Below are 26,579 nucleotides of genomic sequence, written 5' to 3'. Positions count from 1 at the left end.
TTTTTTTTACATTAGTAATTCCTTTTGTGCATAATTTTATATTGTTGTTAATAATAAATTCATTAAAGCAGCAAAACAACCTGAAGAGCCGGTTGGGAGCCGAAAGAGCCGGTTCTCTAAAAAGAGCCAGAAATCCCATCACTACTGGCAAATTGCTACTATATGAGCATGCAGCGTTCCTAGATTTCTTAGATAGCTCCACCTGTCCACTCCACTGTCGCTCATCAAACCCAAATTCATGTTAGTTAGACAGAAGCTCACTCAACAATGAGTGACATCACGGTCCATTTTTTATTTCACAGAAAGTGCTTGCAAAGTGCAAAATAACCATTTTATTTTGAAGTTTCAGTAAATACATGTATGGATCATTTGTCACAAATATGAACTTAGGTGAAAGGAACAGTTTCATATTTTTTAAGAGATATACGTGTTTCCTCTTTCAGCCAAGAATTAGATGAGAGAAGCTAAAGTCAGCAGAAGATTTCATTAGCTTAGCACTAAGGCTGATAGCAAGGCTAGTTTCAGTAATGTGTTTGTTTTTGTTGTTTGTTTGTTTTGTTTTAGCCTCTACACAAATTCATCTGACTCCTTTAGCAAGGATGCCATTTAGCACATTTTGCCAAAATGTAGACTTGTTTCTTTAATTATGCTGCCAGTTATGATCCGTAGCACGTTTAAAAATGTGAAATATAATGCAAAAAATATCAGCTTTGTTCACTTTGTTCTTAAAGCTTTCACTCGTGTGTATGTAAATGTGGCAGAGGGATTGTTTTTCTTTGTTTTACTGTGGAAACAAGGTCAGATAATGAAGATTTGTCATTCTGATAAAGCCAAAAATGTCAACAAATGAGATCGTTGGTATGTTTAAATAATTTAGATCAATAAACTGGCAAGCCAACTCTCTAGGAAAGGATTGCTTTATTGTTATAGCCCAGGGATTCAACAGACTGCCAGTGTAGACGCTTGATGAGCTTACATTTCATAATAATTCTTTACAGTCACTGCGGGAGTGACAGTCCTCATGTCAGTTAATGATTTCTGTGACTTGATTCACTCTGTCCGATCACGACACTTTGCAGGCTGTAAGATAACCCTGGTGCAAGAAACCAACACATCCGTGTTGAAGTGTCCTTGAGCAAATCACAGAACCCATTCGCACTGTTTTATGATGCTGACATCTTACATGAGGACTGTGATGGCCAACAGCATGCTCAGGAAGTTACCGAGCAAAGCTGCTGAGGCACGAACTGCTCCGGCCCCGTTCTTGTTATATTCAAGGGTTATGTGAACCAAAGGTGGTGCAGTCTGCCCCTCACAGTGCCTTAGGTCAGCACCCACGCAGGCAGCGTAGCCCATGGCATGGGCAATATAGTTCTGCTCGTTGACACCCTGGAAGAGGTGGGCCATGGGTCCACGGGCCAGCACTGCCACATCCTCTCCACTGTGGGTTGTTGTATCTACGGGGACAGCTGCCTGCTGGATGTAGTCTTTAGATTCTGGAGAAGATAAGGATAGAATACAGATGATTAGTCCTTTCAAAGAACATTAGACCCCATTTGCACTTAAAACTGGTTTGATGAATGATATCAGCGCCTGACTGGAGCATGGTAGTAGATCTAACGTAGTGAATTCTGTGAAACAACGAAGTAATGACTGGGTCTTACTGGTGTCAACATTGCGGATGTCAGGGCGTGTGCCATTAACCATTTTGTGCCCAGGTCCATTGCCATACATGAGCGTGGTATAAGGCAACATGTCACTTGCCCACAGTGGAGATTTACCTGGAAGACACAAACATTATTTTTGATTTATCTTTCTATTTTTTTCTGCTGTTTCTTTCTGCCTCGGAGTGCTAAACAAACAAAAACACACATCATGCGCACACAAACACAAGTGCGAGGAGGGATTGCTTGATCCCAAGGGTGCTGCGGGAGGTCTAGAGCTTGTTGACGATCTTAGCGTTTCTCTCCAGATGAGCCATTAGCCTGGCGAGTCTCCCCGCTGATGAAGAGCTCAGAGTTTCAGAGTCACATTAATCACTGCTGCACTGCTGCACCGCTGGGAGGACGAGGAAGAGGGTAAAAAAGGAAAAGGAAAGAGGGAGCGCAAAGGTGTGAAAAGCATGACACGACCACAGATCAATCAATACAGACTCTGAAGACTGATAGTGATACAGTACAGTGATAATATGACTGGTAACAAATGGAGAGAAGGAGGAGCAGCCTCCAGGCCTGAGAAACAAAGTCCCAAACAGCGGCAGTTCCTTGAGGATGAAACGATTTTTTTGTTAGAACAGTGAAACAAAAAAATGTTTTTGGCTCTCTCTGTCTACTCTTGGCAACTCTCTGGACAGTTTTCCTCTGGATATGTTTTCCCTTTCCCAATTACACATTGTAGTAAGAGTGGGTTTTTGCAGAGCTCATCCATCTGAATACTGCAGTCAGAGGCGTAGCTGTTTTGACTGACAGACGTCTGGCACAGGCTGCCCTAACTGATCACTGTCTGCTGGACTTCACTTTCATAAAGAGGAGTCACTGAACTCCATTCCTCAGTGTTGTGTGTGCCATCAGTACCTTTTGGGATCATCTTACTACATATTGACTTATATGAGACCGTCCAAGAAGTTTTGCTCCAGCTCGCATACTAGTTACAGTAGACACGACACCAATGCTGGGATGATTCTAGACCTCAAATTGATCACAATCTGTGTGTGCGATTTCAGTACAACAGGCTGCATATTTTATTCCTCAGTCGACCTACATGAAAGCAGTTTGGGAAATTTGCTGGTCTGAAGCATTCAGGTGTGCGTTACCACAACGTCATGGAGGATAGACATCAGCAATGATCTTTGAGAGATCATTTCTGCTCATCAATCTGGGTTACAAAATCCTTTCTAAACTATTTGAAGTCGTTACGGTCCTGGGTCAGTGGCCCAGTGTCTTGATTTTGTATTGTTGTTTTTTTGTCTGTTTTCCTTTTGGTTCATGGTTTATGACTACTGGTGTTTCTGTTCTGTGTTTCTTAGCTTGTGTATTCCTCTGCTCCTCATGTCACTCTGGTCCCTGTACTCTGTGTTCCCTCCGTTCTTGGTCGGAATTGTCTCTGAGTTGAGTCTGTGGATTTCCTGTTTTATTTTGAAGGTTTATGTCTTATGTCAGTGTTCTAGTTTCGTTTCCTCTGTCTCGTTAGCTCTAATTTCTCCCGGCTGTGTTCCCACCTGTTCCTCGTTCCCTCATGTGTATTTATAGTATGTGTGTCCTTCAGTGTTCAGCATCGTGTTGCATCCTCAACTTGCTGTGTGGTTTTCTTTTGTGCTCCCAGTCTCTCGTCTTTAGGTTTTCCTAGTGTTTGTTATTAGCTTTGTGTTTTCAGTTTAGGTCTGTTTTTGTGAGTTTATGTTTGGAGTTTCTGCCACAGTGGAATAAAGCTTCCTCTTTTAGTTCACTGTGAGTCCAGCATTTGGGTCCTGTTCTCCTGCCTGCACACAGCACACCATGACAGAAGTCCATCTTCTACAGTGAGAAAGATTATTCACAAGTGGAAAACATTCAAGACAGTTGTCCATTTTCCCAGGAAATTCACCCTGAGTTCAGACAGCAATCCTCACAGAAATTTCAAAAAACAAAAATAAGAAGAAAGCTCAAGAACTACATCTCACCTCTTCAGACCTTAGTATTCAAAGTTGATGACAGTACAATCAGAAAAAGACTTCATAAGTATGCCTGATTGGAAGAATTACCAGCAGAAAACCTCTTTTTAATAAAAAGAAAATGGCAGCAGCTGAGCTTTGTAAAGTTGTGTCTGAACAAACTAAAGATCTGGAACAATGTCCTTTGGACAGGCGAGATCAAAGTCTGACAAAAATGCACAGCACCACATTTGGAGAAAACCAAACACAGCAGGTGGAGGGGTTATGATTTCCACATGTTTTGCTTCTGGAGCTGATACATTTTTGGAAACAAAATATCTACTGAGTAGATACACAGTTTAATAGTTAACCACTTGAGTAATGCACCTAAAAGGGACTCAGCTACTCTTCATCTTTATTATATACATCTGTAAAAAAAAATTATTCTGTGGTAAGTCAAACTTTCAGGTCTAAAACCTTAATAAAAACAGAAAAGTGAGCAAGAGGAGAGAGAGTTGAAGAGGTAAGGAGCACATAAGATCAATAGGAAAGCCCTTTAAAGGGAGATTAACTGGTGAAAGAGATTGAGAACTTAGAAGGAAAAAAGGTAGAAGAGACGGTGTCATCAGTGTTGTAGATGGTAAATGGAAGACAGAAGAGGGAGAAAGCTGGGGACTGAAATAGAAAGGCAAGCAGGAGAAAGGCAGCCAGTAATGTGTGTTTACCCTGGCTGTAATTGCAGGGAGAGACAGCAGATGAAATGTCAAGCTGCTGGTGGCAGAAGCACACTGAAGCTGTGAGGATACAGGCATCACACACACACACACACACACACACACACACACACACACACACACACACACAACAGGCACAAATGCTGCCGCAGGTGTCTATTGTCATAGTGGCTAAACACACCTGGAGGGGGGAATGGAGGCACAGAGTAAAGGTTTGAGGGGTGAAAAAGAAAGAATTGTGGAGAAAGCTTAACTTACTGATACACTGACGATTAAAGAAAATCCTAAATTCTTTTTAAGCAGGATTTTTTTTTTTTTTTAGATGAATGAATTGCAGTTCTGTTAATAATTACCCAGAATGCTGTTCCCACGAAAGGGGAAGCCATTGAAGGTAAGAGGCTGAGAGTGGTCAGCCATCACTACAGTGAGAGTTTCATGCTCTTCGGTGAGTTCGAGGCCCTTAGCGATAGCACGGTCAAAAGCAACCGCCTCATGCAGGGCCATGGAGGCCCGCCCAGCATGGTGAGCCTGGTCAATACGCCCACCTGTAAACACAAGGAAGGAAGGGGTTAAACATGACGGAGAGTGATGTACTGCCTTCTGGTCTTGGTTTTAGGAGCAGAAAAATAATTGGAAAAACCAGCATAATTTTAAAAATATCTCCTACATAAAGTGGCCATGAATCCTAAACAGTTCATGTAGTACTTTTATTTAATGTATATGTGATGTATATACACAACAAAAGCATTTTTTTCAAAAAATGTATTTTCCAAAAATGCCCTGGGAAACAAACAAAGTCAAAATAAAGCAATGATGATCTATGTGTGTGCCAAAAGATTGATGATCTGACCAATCTGATTGGTCAGATCTGTTTATTCGGATCCAAAATATCAGAAAAAATTAATGCCTAAATTTGTCCAGCGGTCAGTGTGATTAGCTGCATTATGAACAGGTGAATCTGAAAATTATTTTTTAAGCTCACAATATTCACACAAATTTTACATGTGCGTTGTGCAAAGGCAGTAACCCTGGACATTAGGAGATTACAGCTTCCACTCACTGATTCCCAAGAACAGTTTTAAAAATCCACAAATCGCTGGATTAAAGTCTCATCAGCATCAAACAACTTGAGCTGCACTTGCCCAGAAGACTTAAAATAAACTTTGAAAGGTTATATTTAGTCCTAATAAACATCCAAACACCTTGCAAGGAAACAGTTAACTATTATTTGAATGAGTTATACAGTCTGTATATTTTCCCCCTGGCAGCAGGTACGTTTCCGAGTTGAACCTTTTCTGAAGAGAGAGTGGGTGATTTTTTTTCTGCATTAGCACATCTCCCGCTCCTCTCCTCTCCACTGGCTATATTGGAAAGTAAAGTAGACCCCGGCTAATAAGTTGTGATCTCAGCAAGCTGTCAGTGATTGGGCGCACCATATGTCCACTTCTATTTATATATTTGCCTCTTATTTTTAAAGTCATTGTGAAGACACGCAGTGGCACCGTGGAGTCCCCAGGCAGCTGCCTCAGATTAAAAGAGAGATAGACAAGGAGGCCAGAGAGGCAGCCGCGTGGAACGGAAGCACACCATCAGCATACGCTGCGGCAAACTCATTGAGCTGTATGCAGAATCAGTGTCAACAACAGGTACACACCATGCTCTGAGCCAATGTTGTCACTATGGCACAATCAATTTATCCCAACCAAGCTCCTATGTTGTACGCATACTAATATTTCAGCAAACAACAATTACTTAGTTATTTACATATAACTGTCACTTGGGCTGGTTGGGTATGATTATTATGCAATTTAACTGATCCTTCTATTTTTAGTCCTCTCACAGGAATTTTTTATCCAGTGTTTGTTGGATGGAGTGATGGGAATGTGTAGAAAACAGATGAAGCTGCTGTCCTCACCCTCCACTAACAGGAAGAAGCCTTTAGGGTTTTTCTGTAGGATGCGGATGGCCTTTTCTGTGGTCTCGATGATGGACGGATCCATGCTCGGGTCCCTCTCCTCCTCGTAGCGGAGATCACCAGGTTCGAACAGAGCTGGGGAGGAGAAAGGAAAACTGCGCTATATTTATCAGTGATCAGTGGGGGTGTAGTGGCAAGGAAAGTCCTATTTTCCTCCTCCTACTATTACCATTATTTTCAGCACACAGGAACTGATTAACCACACAGCAGGAGAAAACCCAAAATATAGCAGCAAGCAAGCCCTCAGTCCACAAAAAGCACAATGACTGGATCCCTACACTTCCTACACACCGTCAAATACCAAAGGTTTACTGACAGCACCTGGTACTGAAAAAATATATTGGAGCATTTTCTGAAACAGAGCTAAAAGCAAACATTTCAACTGAATCAGAGTCTACCATTTTTTCTCACTGTCTAATATTTGCTGAAAAATAGTTAAAAATCGAAAGTTATCCCAGTGTTGAGCTGTTTTTTCAGTGTCGCCTGGATGTTCTTGCTGGACTTTTTGGTAAAGTAATATTTGGATTTGAGAATCCTTTTATAAAATCCTTTTTTCGAATGGAACAAAATGAAAAAAACAAAAACAGTGCTGATTGAGAAAAGAGTAGGAAATCCAAGAGAGAAAAGCAGAGCACAGTTGGCCCAAGTTGAAACAGAGTCAGCGAGACTGCGTTTTGCAGTCAGAGTTTTCTTAAATCCATCATGTGATTTGGACGCACTGGCGACTGTTGACTCCAGAGGGTTAATATTATGTACACTTAGTTAACTGAGTCACTAAATTATGAAGTCTGAACACAAAAAGAAAAGCTCCTAAGGTTAAGGTATTACTTTATTATAGACCTTTTAAAAAACCCTAAACAAATAATTTGGATACATAAACTGCAAATAAAAACAAAAGTCCAAACTCAAAAAATAAGTGACGCACAACCAAGTTGATGCCTGACTCCACCACCGCTCCAGGCTGCACTAGAGATGGACCGATCCGATATTACGTATCGGTATCGGTCCGATACTGACCCAAATTACTGGATCGGATATCGGCGAGAAATAAAAAATGTAATCCGATCCATTAAATATCAAAAAAGCTCCTCACAAAACTTGCTACACAGCGTAACTCGGCTCATAACCGTAGCACGTCGCAGCAGTGTGCATCACGTGATAGAGCGGCTGTGTGTATTTGTAGCCTAGCTAGCAAACCAGCATTTCATCTCCGAGGAAGTTTTCCCAGAGAGAAGTAAAGCAAGAGTGTAAGTTCATCTCTGAATGTCTGTAAACCATTCCCACGTTAAGCTTAACAACCGATATATGGAGCGACTGCCTCTCTCTCTCTCTCACTCTCTCTCTCTCTCTTTCCTGCTGCTACTTCAATCGTGAAACTGCTTAATGATCAGCTGATCGGCTTTTCTGTCGCGAGTCCGTCTCTCTTCTTAGTTTTTGGCCCACTTCTCACCAGAAAGAGGAAACCAGCGGCTGAACAACAGCAGCACTATTAAGCTTGATAAGCTGTTGTTAGAATTTATTTAATATTACTTTCTACACCAGGATCTTTTTCTACGTAGCTGACGGCTGGTAACTGTGCAGGGGTGGATCTAGCAAAGTATAGCCAGGGGGGCCGATAGGGCATGAACAGGGAAAAGGGGGCACAAAAACATACTTTTCTTTCTTATTCTCATTTAAAATGTCTAGCTTTTAAAAATAATTGTCTGACTCTTACACCCAAAGTTTTAATCTGATGTAAAATATATAGAAGTCCATTACTGTATATAGTAACTGTTAAGTCTAATATACCCTAGTAAGCTATAGTACTTTTTCCTTTGGGAAGGTACCATCTGTGCAGTCTGCAATTCTGTTGAAGAAAGATGTTGAATCTATTTAATTATTCTTGAAAAATAATTTATTTTTGTGCATTTCCCCCCTGCATCAAATTAAATTTGATTACATCAATTAAGCATCATGAGGAAGAGGGTGGGGGGTGGTTCCCTATTTTTTTTGCTGGGAGTTTGCAACCCTATTAGTTAGGTTGCTTAATATTTCTGCTAAGTACTCTTTAAAATACCAGAATAGGGAGGATGGTGCAGGTTTAAGTTTATTAGATTGATCAGTGTTGCTGAACTATGAAATATTTTCGGCGCAGTGTATTTTTTACATACAGGTATAACAGAATAGCTTTAGTGTTGTTATTTATTTAAACTTGAGTATGAAATTATACAAAATGCAGCAAGATATTAAAAAAAAACGTTTTATTGATTAAAAAAACACACTATATCGGATTCATATCGGTATCGGCAGATATCCAAATTTATGATATCGGTATCGGTATCGGACATAAAAAAGTGGTATTGTGCCATCTCTAGTCTGCACATGCAAATTTTTTAGCAATTAAATGCATTAGCAGGATATTTTATTAATTGGAAACCACGTTTCTATTAAATGTCTAGTTACATGTGAAGCAACAGGGGAATGCATGAGGGAGCAAAGGAAGGGGCAAAAGAGAAAAAAACATACCCATGAGGTAGTCAGTGGTTTCAGGGTCAACAGTGTCAAAATCTGCTTTATTCCACACATAGTGGGCAACCTGTAACACACAGGAATACATATAACCATGGAGAGTGGAAGCAGAATACCAAAAGTGGTTGTGCTTGATATTAGTCACTGTATGGCTCACCAGCAAACAGAAGGAAGCTGCTTTGTGTGCAAAGTAAAGGACACTTAACTGTTCTAACTATGAAACCTGCACCAGGTTTCTGTACTTATATGATGCAAGTAATCACGTTTCTTATGGAAAAATAGCAGAATATTCATTTTGTAATACATTCACCTCTGGTATCCTTTGGCGAATAAAGTTTAAGCAAAAACTCCCTGATAATGTTAACTGTTACAGTCAGATGCAGACACTGATAAGATTAGTCACACAACTGGACCCTCTTTAAACATATCAGGTCAAAATAAAAATCATCCAGTCCTCAGCAGGTCTTACAATAAATACAAATTTTAATGAAAATATGACATCTTGTACCGTTTCATTATTTATGCAACAGAAATTTAAGTCAAAAGGCCAAAAACAGTGTGTGACAAACTAAGCACACCCTCACCAAAAATAGTAAAGTTCATGACAAAACAAGTTTGCCAGGAGAAAACCTCTTCTCTCTAAAAACAACATAGCAGCCCAGCTCAGGTTTGTAAAGCTGCATCTGTACAAACAAGACTTCTGGAACAATGTCTGTTGGTCAGATGGGACCAAAGTGGAGATTTTTCACAGCACCGCATTTGGATAAAACCAAAAGCAGCATATCATCACCTCACACCAACTGTCAAGCATGGTGGTAGAGGGGTCATGATTTGGATTTGTGTAGCAGTAAGACCTGGGTACCTTGCAGTCATGGAGTTAACAGTGAAATCCTCTGTATACCAAAGTATTCTGCACTTGGGTTCAGTTGTTATGCAATCAATAATCACACATTATAATATGTCACGTGTTATTGATTAACTGATGTTGTATTTATCTACTTTTAAGATTTTTATTATGTCCTGACACATAAAACTGTCAATTGAAAGAGGGTGTCGTATCTTTTTAATATGACGGTATATGTACAGGTTTTTTGGTCTTCTGATTTCACACCACATCATACTTCTTACTTCTACCTGTTATTATGAGCAGAGGTGTTTTACCTTCCCAGTTTTTAAGTTCTGCCACTCTTTGATCAGGTCACGCCCATCCTTTCTTTTACCGTTTGAAAAGTAGTCTGTGGGGTATTCAGGGTCCTTGGTACCAGTAGGGGTCATGTACTTTCTACCGCCGCCAATGATCACCTGAAAACACACACACACACACACACACACACACACACACACGAACATTTAAATCAAATTCAGGCGTTGAAAAGTTCAATATATACTGTTAAAAACAGAAGCGTACATCAATGTCTGTGTTGTTGATGAGCTGGAATGAGATATCCGTGCAGCCGTCTGTCTTCGCAGAATCAGGCATATCAGCATCACTGTACCACGTCCTGCTGGCACTGTGGGCGTAGCTGCCTGCTGGGGTGGCGTGTTGCACCCTTGTGGTTGTTACGATGCCCACAGACTTGCCTGCAACGTAAACACAGTCGCTTCCTGTTTAACACAGGTTAACAAAAAGCACTCTGCTCCATGTATGAATACTCTATGAGCAGGAAGAAAAGTCATTAGTCATTAGTCAAAAACTTTCTCAACTCTGAATGCAAAAGTTATCTTGGTGTGAAGTCTAGTAGATACAGTACTTATTGTCCTTTTAGTACTTACTTATCCTTCATCTGACAGACATTCAAAGTTTAAGATTGCAGTCTCAGTGTGATAGCTGCAGTGATGTGACGGCAAATTATCAGACACAGATACTCATGGCTTCATGAAGTGGTGATGTGGACTGGACTGATTCGTATATAGCGCTTTTCTACTCTCTCGGAGTACTCAAAGCGCTCTATACAACATGCCACATTCACCCAATCACACCCATTCTCACAAGCACTTTTTCTATACTTAGTGCTATCTAACTAGATTCACACACATTCATACTCCGATGGACGCATCGGAGAGCAACTTGGGGTTAGTATCTTGCCCAAGGATACTTGACATGCAGACTGGAGGAGCCAAGGATCGAACCACCAACCTTCCGATCAGTAGGTGACCTGCTCTACCTCCTGAGCTACAGCCACCCCATTTGTGAGATTACAAATCTCTGTCATGTATCAGAGGGATCAAAGTTCTTTATGCTCACTTGGAAAAAGTGTGCTGAAACTCAAAAGTCATTAAAGACATAACAGTCTGTAATGTGCACTGTAGGCGGCAGCAAATGGTTGATTAAACAATTAGCCAATCCACAGGCAATTAATCCAAACAATTAGGACAGCTAATTGTTCGAGCGATTTTTCAAAAATGAAAGAAATATGCTTGCAGGCTGTCAAATGTGAGCACTGAGCCTCACTTTGACACTTCACCATGGGGTTTAGAGGGGAATTTTGACATAGTTTTCTAGACTTGATGAATGAATAAAATAAAACTCCAGCTAATATGTAATTTTAATTGTGCAGGGTTATTACTTAAGAGGAAAAAAGCAAAGATATCAGTGAAGAAAAAGCCTCCTGTGATGCCTCAGAGTTATCTCAAGAGGTGCCGGGCTCCAAAATGTTTTTTACTATATTAAATAGAAGTGTCTTCAAAAAACTGGTTCTCTGCAACATTCGCACACCTGAGCATCGGTCTTTGGCATAGCGCTGGGGTCATGGCCATGACACTCTGCCTGTGTGCGTGTCATGAGATATTTATGGCTGCTGATAACACTGGAACACGATAACAGTCAAGGTGCTTTCCTGTGTAGTAGATTATGCTGTGGTGGAACCTGAGGCTGCGAGCTGCGAGCTGCTGTTGCTCCCTGCTCCCCGGTGGCCCCTGTAATACCACTCTGACAGGGCACTGCAGCTCACAGCAGAGCGCTCAGCTGTAAAATCAGGTTTTGTTGAGGCCGTGTAAGACCTGGGGGATTTTCTTTTGACAGAAGCTAGAACCTAAATGTGACACGCAGGGCCATGTCAGGTATCTGCCTGCTCTTTGTACAAGAGTCACACAATCCCATTTGTTGCTTCAATCACGGCATCTTTTAAATTCTTATCCTCTGAGTGTCATCTGTGCAGCAATGAGTTGCACTTGTTCACATGAGCCTGTTGCCATCTGCTGAATATCACCATTACCATTAGTCTGTTTTATAAATCATTTGCTCATTATTATACATCATGTAAGCATTATGGTGAAATGTTATGGGCTTTTTTCGCTTTAATCTTGTGGCATCTTGTTTTTAAACATCAGTTAAATTCTCATTTAAAGGTATTTTCTTACATTTACAATCATCTGCCACTAAATGTCGTCTCCGCCGCTGAATTACCCGTCAACAAAAAAGCTGCAGCAGTGTTTTCTGAAGCATGTCAATTGAATAAAAATGCTAATTTAAATGTTTTTATGCTCTGCTTTGCGGTTCTCATCATCGACATTTTGTCATTTTTATGCAAATGTTTCTGTTTCCATTTTTCCGCCTCTGGCATAAAAAATATGGCGTAACCTTTTTTTAATTTCACTTACAAAGCTCTGACTGGCTCAACAGTTTTTCCAATCCAAATAAGCTTCACGGAGCACAGCATAAAACTTCCCCCCCAATTTATGTTTCAAACATTCAGAATAGCTAGCCATCTTAAATGGTAAATGGTAAATGGCCTGTATTTTATATAGCGCTTTACTAGTCCCTACGGACCCCAAAGCACTTTACATATCCAGTCATTCACACACTGGTGATGGCAGCTACATTGTAGCCACAGCCACCCTGGGGCGCACTGACAGAGGCGAGGCTGCCGGACACTGGCGCCACCGGGCCCTCTGACCACCACCAGTAGGCAACGGGTAAAGTGTCTTGCCCAAGGGCACAACGACCGAGACTGTCCAAGCCCGGGCTCAAACCGGCAACCTTCCAATTACAAGGCAAACTCCCAACTCTTGAGCCACGATTGCCCCCCATCTTATGTTTCTTTTTTTTTCATTTGACACATTCAACTAACTGCAGTAAAGTAAGCTTTTTGGTATGATAATGATTAAAAACAAAGTTGTATAGTTCTGTCGTCTTTTGACTCTTTGACCCAGTTAGCATCCAAACTGCTGCATACACGTGACTCTTGTTCCTCATGCTCTGATGAAGGCGAGAAGTCCAAAATGTTAGCACGTTTGTTGACATACTCAGAATATATAGGTGAATTTTAAATTCGCCCATTTTTTCCTTAGGTTTTGTGCTACAATCTTTATACATTTGGGCATTAAAGGATGAATAATCAAGTGTGTGATCATGTATGAGTTGTATAGTTTTAATGTTTTATTTGGGAACAGAATGGTGTGTATGTGTAAGTTTGGTGATGGAGTTTTTATTATGAATGAATGATGAATTTTTATAAATTATTATGTCTATTTTTTATGCTTAAGGACAACAGATGGAAATTAGCCCTTGGCTATAATCTGGTATGTTTACATTCATGTAATTTTTTTTTTTTTTTACATTTATGTTCATTAACATGCACTGTCCTAAATAAATAAATAAAATAAATAGTGATGTACTAATACTCCACTACTACTGCTTGGAGTTTTGGTCTACAGATGAAAAAAATCTTTTTAAAGATTCAGTTAATGACATTTCTTGTCTTCAGTGGCTCACCAGCATCTTTGGCCCACTTCAAGATGGACGTCACCTCGTTGCCCTTCTGAGTTCTGCATACTCCGTTGCGACCCGCCGCATTCACTCCAACGATGTTCAGGTTGGTCTTCACCCCACACAGATAGGCTGTGGCTGTGGCTGCGCTGTCTGCAACCTGGAAGTCCACACTGTAGGTCTGCACAGTACACACACACATACACAAAGGAAAGCTTAAATAAAATATACTGCTTGGCAAAAAGCTTTTAAACTTTAATGACGTGTGAAATAAGTGGTGTAAATATTTTCAGTATTGTCTCATTAAGCTCCCTTTACTCCTAGGGTTGTGTGGTGGTGCCAGAGTAAGTGGGCATCTGGAGATATTCAAAAAATAAAAGGTATTAAAGTAATTTTCCCTCTTCTGTAGACACGTAGAACTCTTCCTTTTGTGAGCCATAGTTTCATTGCACACACTGAAGTATTTGAAATTCAGTTTTCAGTGCTACTGTGCTTGAGCCATTTTTCACATCTTTATATTTATTAAAACATGTGCAAACATTTAAAATAAGGCAAAAAGGTTTTAAAAAACTGATGAACTTGAAATTCAATTTTTAATATGACCACCTTTATTCTTCCACACAGCCTGAACTGTCTCAGGCAAGCTTATGTTCCCTTTTCTACCAATTGTCCCACTCTGCTTCTGTAATGTTGAGTTCTGGGCTCTGTGTCATGGTGTGTTTGTCTATCCAGGTATGTTTTTACTGCATTGATAATGCGTTTGGGATTGTTATCATGCTCGAAAGTAAAGCCATTACCAATCAATCTTTATTGTATGGTATTCTATGGTAAATCACAATCTGATGGTACTCTTTTGTGCGAATAATTTGATAGATTTTGACAACATTCCCAACACCACTGGTTGAAATCCAGCCCTGTAACATAAAAGAACCTCCACTGTTATACCCTCTCCTAACATTGTTAAAATACACCACCGTAGATACTGAAGATAATTTAAATTAAAAGTTTCAAATTTGGACTCCATATCTGTTACCACTGATTTTCAGTCCAGGTCTTGTATAATTTGGCATAGCTTAACTATTTTTTCTCATTTCCCTTCCCCAAGAATGGTTTCTTCCACCCTTCCACTGAGAGCATTTCTGATGAGGCTTTAGTGAACAGTGATTATCTTAAATTAGAAACAAATGGTCCTTTAACAAGGATATCTTTCCGGTTACAGACAGAAAACAGCTGGCTTAGCTGTAGGTAAGACTAGCCATGGTTCATAGCTAGCTTTACAATTAACAGTTAAAATTCATACACTGTGGCTCGTTTTGCTATAGAATAGCCCTTTATTGCCATTGTATGCGTATATAAAATTCCAGAAGAATATACAATTGTCTACTCTAGTCAAAGGAGCTTGCAAAGAAAAGCGTCTGGACTTCTTTAAGTTACTTGAAGACGTTTCACCTCTCATCCGAGAGGCTTCTTCAGTTCTAAGGTCAAATGGTGGAGAGTCCCAGATATAACCCTAGTGGGAGTGTCCCCCCACAGAGGGACAAAAGGACCCCCTGATGATCCTCTAATCGCCTGAGCCAAGGTGTGGAACTGGGTGTGGGTCCCAATCAGCCAGAGTTTCAGGTGAGTTCATTGTGAAACCTGGCCCCACCTTATCATGCGAATTCCTGAGGTCAGATGGCCCAGGGTGTGAGTGGGCGTTAAGGCGTCTGGGAAGGGATCTCAAAACTGGATTATAGATGGCAGAGAGTTGGTGTCGTAAACCACCGCCTCTGTTCAAAGATGGTCGCTCACAGTGGACATAGATGGCTTTTTTCACTCCTCTTTCAAACCATCTGTCCTCTCTGTCCAAAATGTGAACATTGGCATCCTCGAAAGAGTGTCCTTTATCCTTAAGATGCAGATGGACAGCTGAATCTTGTCCTGTGGAGGTGGCTCTTCTGTGTTGTGCCATGCGCTTGTGAAGTGGCTGTTTGGTCTCTCCAATGTAGAGGTCTGGGCATTCCTCGCTGCACTGTACAGCATACACCACATTGTTAAGTCTGTGTTTTGGCGTTTTGTCTTTCGGGTGAACCAGTTTTTGTCTGAGTGTGTTGCTGGGTCTGAAGTACACCGGGATGTCATGCTTTCAGCTGTCCATCTGCATCTTAAGGATAAAGGACACTCTTTCGAGGATGCCAATGTTCACATTTTGGACAGAGAGGACAGATGGTTTGAAAGAGGAGTGAAAGAAGCCATCTATGTCCACTGTGAGCGACCATCTTTGAACAGAGGCGGTGGTTTACGACACCAACTCTCTGCCATCTATAATCCAGTTTTGAGATCCCTTCCCAGACGCCTTAACGCCCACTCACACCCTGGGCCATCTGACCTCAGGAATTCGCATGATAAGGTGGGGCCAGGTTTCACAATGAAATCACCCGAAACTCTGGCTGATTGGGACCCACACCCAGTTCCACACCTTGGCTCAGGCGATTAGAGGATCATCAGGGGGTCCTTTTGTCCCTCTGTGGGGGGACACTCCCACTAGGGTTATATCTGGGACTCTCCACCATTTGACCTTAGAACTGAAGAAGCCTCTCGGATGAGAGGTGAAACGTCTTCAAGTAACTTAAAGAAGTCCAGACGCTTTTCTTTGCAAGCTCCTTTGACTACGATGACCTGGATGACTGAGAACCTTCACAGACATTGTCTACTCTAGTTTCTTTTAAAGAAGGTTATGGTGCACTCATTTTCTAAGCACAATAGATGTTTGTCTGACAACAAAGGCTATTTTTTGTTTTTAATGTTCCTACACACTATTTTGCTATCCTTACCTTTCCTGTCACTGATTTTTGATCCATCTCCCTGATATTAATATCCTCCATTTTTAAGTCCCTTTTGTCACTCACGTGAAAGTCCACAGTTTGAGCAATACATGTGACAGCGTTTTCTGCTTAAGTTGTTTTATTTTTAATATGTTTTTAATATAAAATTTTGTATTAGTTGATGTTATTATTTAGGGTAAAGCATTAAGTCTAACAAGTCACAGGCTTGTATTCCTGGTTAGAAGAGTTACAGCCGCCTGCTAAAGGCTTTCCAAAACACGTGCTGTAGACACAAGGTCTAACTGAAATACATTAGTTTAATAATATATATTAGTTACTATGAGACCAGTCTGACATAAGGCCCCTCACACAGAAACTGTGTGCCTACAGGGCTGATTGCATTCATATTCAGTACTGAAAATCTAAAATAGGGATGTCAGACTCATTTCCATTGTGACCAGTGAAATTCTTCTTTCTGTCAGTGTAAAAAAAAGTTTAATTATAGAATTAATCATTGAGATATCTTAATATAAGAAAAAGAAGTGCAATTTCAACAGGACATTTCAGTTTTTCTACATAATAAAAAAATGCTGCTGCAGTAAATGAAAGGAATCTGTCACCCCAACTCTTTTGGCTGAAACTGTAAGAAATCAATGAGTAAAATTACAGAAAAACTTCTGGCAGCTCATTTCATCTTCTGTAATTATAAATCAGAAAGTCTTTTTTTGATATCTCACAGAAAAAAGTGAAAAAATAAGAACTTTTCTGTTCTGTCTTTTCTTAATTTTCTTCTTTTTCTTAATCTGCTACCTAATTACTTTGGGGTAGCATAAATGGCCCATGGGCGAGGACAGTAAAGATAAAGCGTTAAAACTAATGAAAATACACTCAAAAGTCCCAAATTCCTTTCTTCATTTTTCTAAAGCTGTGCAAGTGGGCCAGAGTCTGTGTCAGGCTGATTCTGGCCCCCGGGCCTTATGTTTGAAACCACTGATCTGCATATACTTAAATGACTTCATCACACGTTGTACTGTGGCTGGCGCAGCAGCTACAGTGGGGCAAAAAAGTATTTAGTCAGCCACCGATTGTGCAAGTTCCCCCACTTAAAATGATGACAGAGGTCAGTAATTTGCACCAGAGGTACACTTCAACTGTGAGAGACAGAATGTGAAAAAAAAATCCATGAATTCACATGGTAGGATTTGTAAAGAATTTATTCGTAAATCAGGGTGGAAAATAAGTATTTGGTCACCTCAAACAAGGAAAATCCCTGGCTCTCACAGACCTGTAACGTCTTCTGTAAGAAGCTTTTCTTTCCCCACTCGTTACCTGTATGAATGGCACCTGTTTGACCTCATCATCTGTATAAAAGACACCTGTCCACAGCCTCAACCAGTCAGACTCCAAACTCCGCCATGGCCAAGACCAAAGAGCTTTCGAAGGACACCAGGAAAAGAATTGTAGACCTGCACCAGACTGGGAAGAGTGAATCTACAATAGGCAAGCAGCTTGGTGTGAAAAAATCAACTGTGGGAGCAATCATCAGAAAATGGAAGACATACAAGACCACTGATAATCTCCCTCGATCTGGGGCTCCACGCAAGATCTCATCCCGTGGGGTCAAAATGATCATGAGAACGGTGAGCAAAGATCCCAGAACCACACGGGGGGACCTGGTGAATGACCTGCAGAGAGCTGGGACCAAAGTAACAAAGGTCACCATCAGTAACACACTACAACGGCAGGGAATCAAATCCCGCAGTGCCAGACGTGTTCCACTGCTGAAGCCAGTGCATGTCCAGGCCCGTCTGAAGTTTGCCAGAGAGCACATGGATGATACAGCAGAGGATTGGGAGAATGTCATGTGGTCAGATGAAACCAAAGTAGAACTTTTTGGTATAAACTCAACTCGTCGTGTTTGGAGGAAGAAGAATACTGAGTTGCATCCCAAGAACACCATACCTACTGTGAAGCATGGGGGTGGAAACATCATGCTATGGGGCTGTTTTTCTGCCAAGGGGACAGGATGACTGATCCGTGTTAAGGACAGAATGAATGGGGCCAGGTATCGTGAGATTTTGAGCCAAAACCTCCTTCCATCAGTGAGAACTTTGAAGATGAAACGAGGCTGGGTCTTCCAACATGACAATGATCCAAAACACACCGCCCGGGCAACAAAGGAGTGGCTCCGTAAGAAGCATTTGAAAGTCCTGGAGTGGCCTAGCCAGTCTCCAGACCTCAACCCCATAGAAAATCTGTGGCGGGAGTTGAAAGTCCGTGTTGCTCGGCGACAGCCCCAAAACATCACTGCTCTTGAGAAGATCTGCATGGAGGAATGGGCCAAAATACCAGCTACTGTGTGTGCAAACCTGGTAAAGACCTATAGTAAATGTTTGACCTCTGCTATTGCCAACAAAGGTTATGTTACAAAGTATTGAGTTGTATTTTTGTTATTGACCAAATACTTATTTTCCACCCTGATTTACGAATAAATTCTTTACAAATCCTACCATGTGAATTCATGGATTTTTTTTTTCACATTCTGTCTCTCACAGTTGAAGTGTACCTCTGGTGCAAATTACTGACCTCTGTCATCATTTTAAGTGGGGGAACTTGCACAATCGGTGGCTGACTAAATACTTTTTTGCCCCACTGTATATGGTACCATGGGTTCCTCTTTTTATATTATAATTGTGTGTGTGTGTGTGTGTGTGTGTGTACCTTGGCCAGCCCCACATTGGGGAAGCTGTCCATGGCCATCACTGTCTCCTCCCCTGGCTGGTTCTCCAGCTGTCCCTTGAGAATACGAGCTGCTGTGAGGGTTGTGAGTCCCATACCTGAGACCCACAGACACAAATTCGCACATTGTAGCTTTGATAAACACAAATAACTTCCTCCTGCATCTTCTTGTTTTCCTTTAAAATATTTGTCTGAAATGATTTATGTATATAAAAAAGTAATTCAAGCACTCTTTACTTATTCTGCTTGTTTTAACTGTACAGCCGAGTGAGGCTGTCTGATGATATTCGTGCAAAGGATTGACAGTGTTGTGTAACCTACCATCTCCAAGGAAAAACAGGATGTTCTTGGCAACGTTGGTGTTCAGCTTCCTGTCTAGTGCTGCCTGCAGTGTCTTCCTCGCCTGTGACCTCCAGAACTCTGAGTTCTCTTCCTCAACTTAAGGCAAACACAGGAGTCAGAGTGCTGTTTAAAACATCAGTTCAAACAAAAATATGCACTCAACACAAGCACCAGCTTAACTTTTATTGAAGCTTCTCTTATATATTGGAGTTCATCTGATCTTGATACCGGTTGCTTTCAGACAAAACTGTGATATAACACTTAGCATTTCCCACTGTAGCTGGAAATTCAGTGTTCTCACAACTGAAGTAAGTACACTGAAATAAATTTAAGCAAAATTGTACATACCATAATAATTACTCAGTAATCACTCATTACCTTTAAATTGGAGATATATGGGCACATAGAGGGGCATTTTAAGCAGTTCACATTCATTATATTAAAAGGGTAACTGATAACTATAGATGAAGCTGCTGCTTAAAGACAGTTTACGTCTGGAGAGTAAATGTTTGGAGCCTATATGTGTTTCATTATACAGGGTGGGCCATTTATATGGATACACCGTAATAACATGGGAATGGTTGGTGATATTAAAGTCCTGTTTGTGGCACATTAGTATATGTGAGGGGGCAAACTCCTCAAGATGGGTGGTGACCATGGTGGCCATTTAGAAGTCGGCCATCTTGGATACAACTTTTGCTTTTTTCAATAGGAAGAGGGCCATGTGACACATCAAACTTATTGGTAATGTCACAAGAAAAACAATGGTGTGCTTGGTTTCAACGTAACTTTATTCTTTCATGAGTTAATTACAAGTTTCTCTTTGTTCACAGCCATTGACATGTCGAAGAGGTTAACACGTGAGGAGCGGATCGAAATTGTGTTGATATCTGGTGAACGCAGTAACCGGGTCATTGCAGCAGATTTCAATGCAAGACACCCTACGACACCACCCATCTCCCATGCTACAGTTAGCAAACTGCTTGCTAAGTTTTGTGAAACTGGTTTAGTGTTGGATTTGCCAAAATGTGGACGCAAGCAAACTGTCACTAATGAAGAAACATCAGTGGCTGTCCTAGCTTCATTCAGCAAGAGCCCACAGCGTAGCACTCGCCGCATGTCACTGGAGAGTGGCATTAGTCGAACTTTGGCGGATATTAGCTACTCACAAATGGCACCCTTACAAACTCCAGCTACTGCAGCATCTCAACGAGGATGACCCAGATTGGTGCACAGAATTTGCAGAATGGGCAAAACAAAAATTGGAACAGGACCCTCAGTTCACGCAGAAGATTTTGTTCAGTGATGAGGCAAACTTTTATGTGAATGGTGAAGTTGACAAACAAAACCACCGTTATTGGTCTGACACTGACCCACATTGGATGGATCCCTCCAAGACTGTTGGAAAAACAAAAGTGATGGTTTGGTGTGGTATATGGGGTACAACGATAGTGGGTCCATTCTTCATCAATGGAAACCTCAAGGCCACTGGATATTTGAAATTGCTACATGATGATGTGTTTCCCTCTTTATGCACTGAAGCTGGCACATTCCCTGAGTTTTTCCAGCAAGATGGTGCACCACCACATTATGGTTGCCAGGTCCGAGCATTCCTAGATGAACAGTTTCCTGGAAAGTGGATTGGTCATCGTGGGGCAGTTGAATGGCCCCCAAGGTCTCCCGATCTGACCCCTTTAGACTTTTATGGGGGTCTTTAGACTTTGGGGTCATCTGAAGGCAATTGTCTATGGTGTGAAGATATGAAATGTGCAGCACCTGAAACTACGGATACTGGATGCCTGTGCTGGCATTTCTCCTGCGGTGTTGCTATCAGTGTGTGAAGAGTGGGAGAAGAGGGTTGCATTGACAATCCAACACAATGGGCAGCACATTGAACACATTTTATAAGTGGTCAGAAACTTGTAAATAACTCATGAAAGAATAAAGTTACGTTGAAACCAAGCACACCATTGTTTTTCTTGTCACATTACCAATAAGTTTGATGTGTCACATGGCCCTCTTCCTATTTAAAAAACAAAAGTTCTATCCAAGATGGCTGACTTCTAAATGGTCACCATGGTCACCACCCATCTTGAGGAGTTTGCCCCCTCACATATACTAATGTGCCACAAACAGGACTTTAATATCACCAACCATTCCCATGTTATTACGGTGTATCCATATAAATGGCCCACCCTGTAGTCTAAAAACGCCTTTCTTAATAAGAGTTTTATTCTCTGACTCATCTGGCTATTAAGCAATAAAGCCTATTGACTGTAGGAAACTGCCAAAACACTGATGTTTCATACAACAGTGTGTGATGCAGTTAACAAAGCAGCACAATCAGGTTCAAGCTGAAACTTTCTCCTGGTTCGACTCAGTTTGTGTTGTTCTGTGGAGTGAATAATACATAATGTTGAGGTTTTCAAATGGCCTTCTTTTCATCAAACAAGAATACTTTGATGAATTTAGACCATTCTGGGCTTGTAATCTACTGATGTTAATGCTCCGGGTACTCAGCTAGATAAAAGTATTACTTATTAAGTCAGCAGAATAATTTTAATATGTACTAACATAATTACAGAATGGATTTTTAAAATGTTTAATCAGCCTTTTAATTGAGTATTACAATGTGTCTTTAGAACAGGAGTGAGGCTCTCTAAAAACGGGCTCCAAAGTACAGATGCAGTTAAAAAACATAATAAACACATAATGATTATAGATCCACAATCTTTGTTATTTACAAATTTCTGATCAAGTTAATTTAGTTTGACCTTGAAATATGTTTTCCATATAGCAACGTTCTAAACCTTTGAACTGTAGCATAATTACAGTTTTATCTAAGATGCTTCGCACGAGTTCCTGAATGTGAAAGTGTTTATAGCGCAGCATGTTCCTGCAGGAAATCAGTATCTCACTTCAGGTGTAACTTTAAACTTGGAGAAAACTTCCGCCTAAAATTCCACAGATCACAATCAAAGCTTTGTTCGGCGCTTCCTGCAGAGATCACTGTGAGCAGTGTTAGAAAGAAACTCTTTCGAGACTTGAATGTGTGTTTACTGCAGTGTTTGTTTGCAGCAACAGCTGTCACACCTCACTTTAATGCTCTCTTATCTACTGCAGTACATCTCTGTTCTGTTAAACAGTTATTCTGATACAGTAGTCCATTAATTCACAGTGATTGCTGATGACAGGAAGTTTTGTGCAACTCCATCTGCACTCAAAGTGCTGACTTGGAAAGTTTGGAAGATCCTGTCAAAAAACAACCGGGGACCATGAAAGGAAGGGTGGAAGGTGAGACATCATTAAAAAGAAAAAAGGGAAAGTGAAAAGAGGGTAAAGACAGGGAAAGGGACTCCGAATTGGTGGATGATGGAGTTTTAAAGCTTTTAAATAGAGAAGAAGTTTGATTCTTAGGTTAAAAACGGAGAATCATACATCAAACTCAACATTTTCAGGTCACTCTGATGTTATCGTAGCATTTTTGCTTGTGGGTGAATTTCTGCAGCTGTAACACTGGAAGAAAAAAAATGAAGTTCTGGTTGAAGTGGCACTCAAATACCAATACTGAAAGAAAGGACAATGGAAAAACTAATACAAGGACAAGTGGTCTACTTGTTGTGTGCTACCAATAGAAGTTCTTGGTTAGGAGCAGTTCAAGGTTTTTGTTTAAAGGTAAAGAGCTGAAATCTGAAAGGGTTTGAACAGTGTTAAAGGTCGAAACAATGGGTGTACTGTTTGGTTCATCAGTATTTGAAGGCAGCAGAATGAATGTACATTTGAAACGTAAATGAAATGCAAGCTTAAGATGGAAACAGTGAAACTGGTTTTTGATTAAACGCAGGTATTGATTCACTTACAATTAAAATGAACTTCAGCTGAAACATTTAAATGAAAGCAGATGAAGTGGGCATGTCAGCTGATGTGTAAAGTCTGAACGCAGTGGAGCAGTTAATTCAGGAAATATCACTGAAGCACTGAAAGGGTTTCAGTTGAAGGTTATAGTGCTTATTGTTGATTTTGTACATGGTGAACGCAGTTGAGCAGCCATTTGTAGTGTAAATGCCGAACACGATTGAAATGCCATTTAAAGACTGTGTGTGTTTGGCTTGATGTGTGAGCCCTGAGGTTCGGTAAATGTAAAACAATGGAAGCATTAGATGAAGAATATGCAGAGGCTGTTATCTGTCAAGAGTTGAGGTTTTTATTCACTTTTTAAATGAATGTGTCTCTATGCATATGGCTAATATGGCCAGTGAAGCAAATATTGATTAACCGATTTACTCACTAGCTGAAGTGTTCCCACACTGGTTACAATACAGCAAGCAGTTGTAATGCTTAAATGTAAAAGCTGAAAATCAGTCAAACTACCCTGTGACACAAAAACGAGACTTATGAGCTGAATGGTCAGCAAAGTGTAAGATACTGGTAAATAAAGTGTATAGGATAAGATTTGAGCCAGATGTGGCAAAAGTACACACATTCAGTACTTAAGTAGAAGTACAGATACTTCAGCTGTTTTTATCCAAAGCTAACTAAACATTGTGCTATATTAATGTAATAATAAAATAATAGAAGCAATTTCTATTAAGAGCTCCAGTAGTTTATCTTTGTGTACAGGCTGTGATCAGCTGATCTGGGACACTGCTGCTCTTTGTGAATGTACAAATGGATGTGAGCAGATGTTTCATGAGTTCTCCTGGCTGATTTCCATTATCTACACTCACAGTACACTGTTTATGCTGTCTTTATACAAAACAGTATCATCAGCCTAACTTCAAATTTATCTCTGCTACATTGGATGTAACCCAACTCTGGCCATCAAATCACCAATCACACACTGTTCTTTACTTTAAATCCATCACAGCACAGCAAACTAACCTGTTTGTCCTGCAGAGGAGTTTCATGTCAAACATAATGTCACATGTACTGACTCAATATCTGATTTAGAAAACATCAAAGCAGAAGAAAACCCAAAACAAAACTAAAACAAGAGTTTGTTTTCCTTCTTTCCTTACCTGTGGCAATGGATGACCCAAGCACCACCAACAGAAAGAGAGCCAGGAATGACCTTCTTGTGGACTCCATGGCCACGATCGAGATTGCAGTCTGCTCCTCTAAGTCTCGAATCAACTCTTCCACTCTAATAATACCCGTTTCCAATCTAACCTGCTGTCAGTCATCTTTAACAGCATGTCATAAATGCATAAAGACCAATCAACCTGTGGCAGCCTTATATGACCCATTGAGTGAAAAAAAAATGTTGTGGTTGGCATGGAGGAGAAATAAGACACAAAAAAAACACAATAATAAACCTATGAGTATTTGTGGTTAGTCCTTGACTAGAGGGCTCATTAAGAGTAGTTTTAATGACAGCATTGAATTGAGCGTATACACGGGCATTATTTATGACCCCGTGACAAAGATCAAGGAAATGCATGCGAACATACCAAACAGCAATTGAAAGTTTGTGTGTGTGTGTGTGTGTGTGTGTGTGTGTGTGTGTGTGTGTGTGATTTCTAACCATAAATGGACTGTATCTGAGAGATAATGCAACAGAGCAATACAGTTATGTAAGTGAGAAAGACAGAGTCCGCCGGGACTGAGCTGAAAGCCAGAAGCACTCAGCCATCTATTTTCCAATGAATACATTAGCAAGAAGGGATATAAGTATCGACAATCATGTTTTATTTGATTGCTTGTCCAAAATTTCCACATCACCCTTCTGAGAGAACAAGAGGTAACATGGCAACCGATGCAGAAAGCGTGTTTTTCAACAGGTGCCATGCGTCACACAGGTAATTTAATCACATAATGTTCCCTGCAAGTTCACTGATTAGTCTCACTGGTGTGAATGAGGCATTAATGCCAAAAACGCAAAACAATTTTAATCTCCTTAATGGGAATGGAAATATAGTTTTTCTTCTTTCCTTTTTATATTTTTTCTGTAAATGAGAGCAAATAGAGGAAAAAATGTGGAAAGGGGCGTGGCATACAGTTTGTGTGACCTTGACCCATAAGAAAGAAAAAACAAATGTGACTTTTTTTTTTTCTTTTTTTTTTAAGTAACATTTGAAAAAGTTTTCAAAAGTGAGTCCCAGAAATACTGGGAGCTCAGCACTAAAAGTATGAGTCTGGTATCAAAGTAGGAAAAGATGGGACACCATCAAAGCAAACAAAGTCTGTGAGGTTTCATATTTAATTAAAATATCATTACTGATGGATTCTGGTCAGAAGGCAGAAAAAGAATGAGAAATGATAGTGAAGACACACGAGACCAACAGCATGAGCACGTAAAGCCTCAAATCCGGTTATCAGTTAAAAACGTTTTAGTTTTTCTATAGCTAAAATTATTTGAAGATGCACAGTATGCAATAATTCTAATTTAATATTTAATGTTTATTTTTTTTATTTAATATTGGTCTCTACATAACACATATTTAATGTTTTTTACATTTACAAATATTTAATGGTTAGTTATTATTAATCTCCACTTCTCTTCCACAGGATGTCTTCTATCCTGTCTTCCTCCCCTCATCCCCAACGCCGCAGAGATGGTGGAGGTTTCTTCCTGTCAAAAGGGAGTTTTTCCTTCCTACTGTTGCCAAACAGCTTGTTCATACTGGGTCATCTGATTGTTGAGGTTTTCTTTGTTTTCTCTCTATTATTGTAGGGTCTTTACCTTAATAAAGATATTGTAGGGTCTTTACCTTACGAATTGAATTACATAAACAGTAAATCTGCTTGCACTTACTCATTTCCATGTGTTGTTAAACATAATAAATAGTCAATGCAAATCATAGTTCATGCTAAATTGAGTGATCTGAAAATTTGGAGAATAAACTGTGATGTTTTTAATGGGGATTTTATACTTTCATTTTGAGAAATATCCCAGTCCACATGAAAACAGTGCATGCCAGAACAATAGGCATAACTACCCTGAACTTTACACCTTGTAGGAATGCTAGCCAATCAGAAACCTACAAACAATAATACAGTGGCTCTCCTTTGACCACACGTGACTTTGACATGTAAACGCAGAAACTGAGCATCTTGATGCTGGAGGACGTTTTCTAAAAAGCTCTGTTTTCAGTGAGCTAAAATGCCATTTATGTTTAGACGAAAGGCCAAAATGCATTTT

The 26,579-nt window shown here is 40.3% G+C and overlaps 1 protein-coding gene across 1 annotated transcript; it reads right to left on the bottom strand.

Moving 5' to 3' along the window:
• Positions 1-24,649, bottom strand: alp3 (alkaline phosphatase 3). The gene is made up of 11 exons (XM_085131640.1): positions 24,457-24,649; positions 19,418-19,534; positions 19,079-19,194; positions 13,560-13,734; positions 10,254-10,426; positions 10,007-10,147; positions 8,843-8,912; positions 6,278-6,412; positions 4,716-4,907; positions 1,665-1,781; positions 1-1,496 (listed from the first exon to the last, which is right to left on the bottom strand). The coding sequence occupies exons 1-11, from the start codon at positions 24,524-24,526 to the stop codon at positions 1,180-1,182; spliced, it is 1,623 nt and encodes a 540-aa protein (XP_084987766.1). The 5' UTR covers positions 24,527-24,649; the 3' UTR covers positions 1-1,179.
• Positions 24,650-26,579: the final 1,930 nt, after the last annotated feature.

The sequence above is a fragment of the Neolamprologus multifasciatus genome, chromosome 14, assembly GCF_963576455.1.
Source record: "Neolamprologus multifasciatus chromosome 14, fNeoMul1.2, whole genome shotgun sequence".
Lineage (NCBI taxonomy): Eukaryota > Metazoa > Chordata > Actinopteri > Cichliformes > Cichlidae > Neolamprologus > Neolamprologus multifasciatus.
Note: the sequence above shows the minus strand (reverse complement) of the source record. Positions and strands in the feature narration are given on the sequence as shown.

Bases quoted from the DNA above. Each gene is read 5' to 3' on its own strand.
- alp3 (XM_085131640.1), bottom strand. From the start codon at position 24,526: ATGGAGTCCACAAGAAGGTCATTCCTGGCTCTCTTTCTGTTGGTGGTG. The intron at 10,427-13,559 runs GTGAGCCACTGA...TTTACGTTGCAG, and splicing joins GAAGTGGGCCAAAGATGCTG to GCAAGTCTGTGGGCATCGTA. The intron at 1,497-1,664 runs GTAAGACCCAGT...TATCTTCTCCAG, and splicing joins CATCCGCAATGTTGACACCA to AATCTAAAGACTACATCCAG.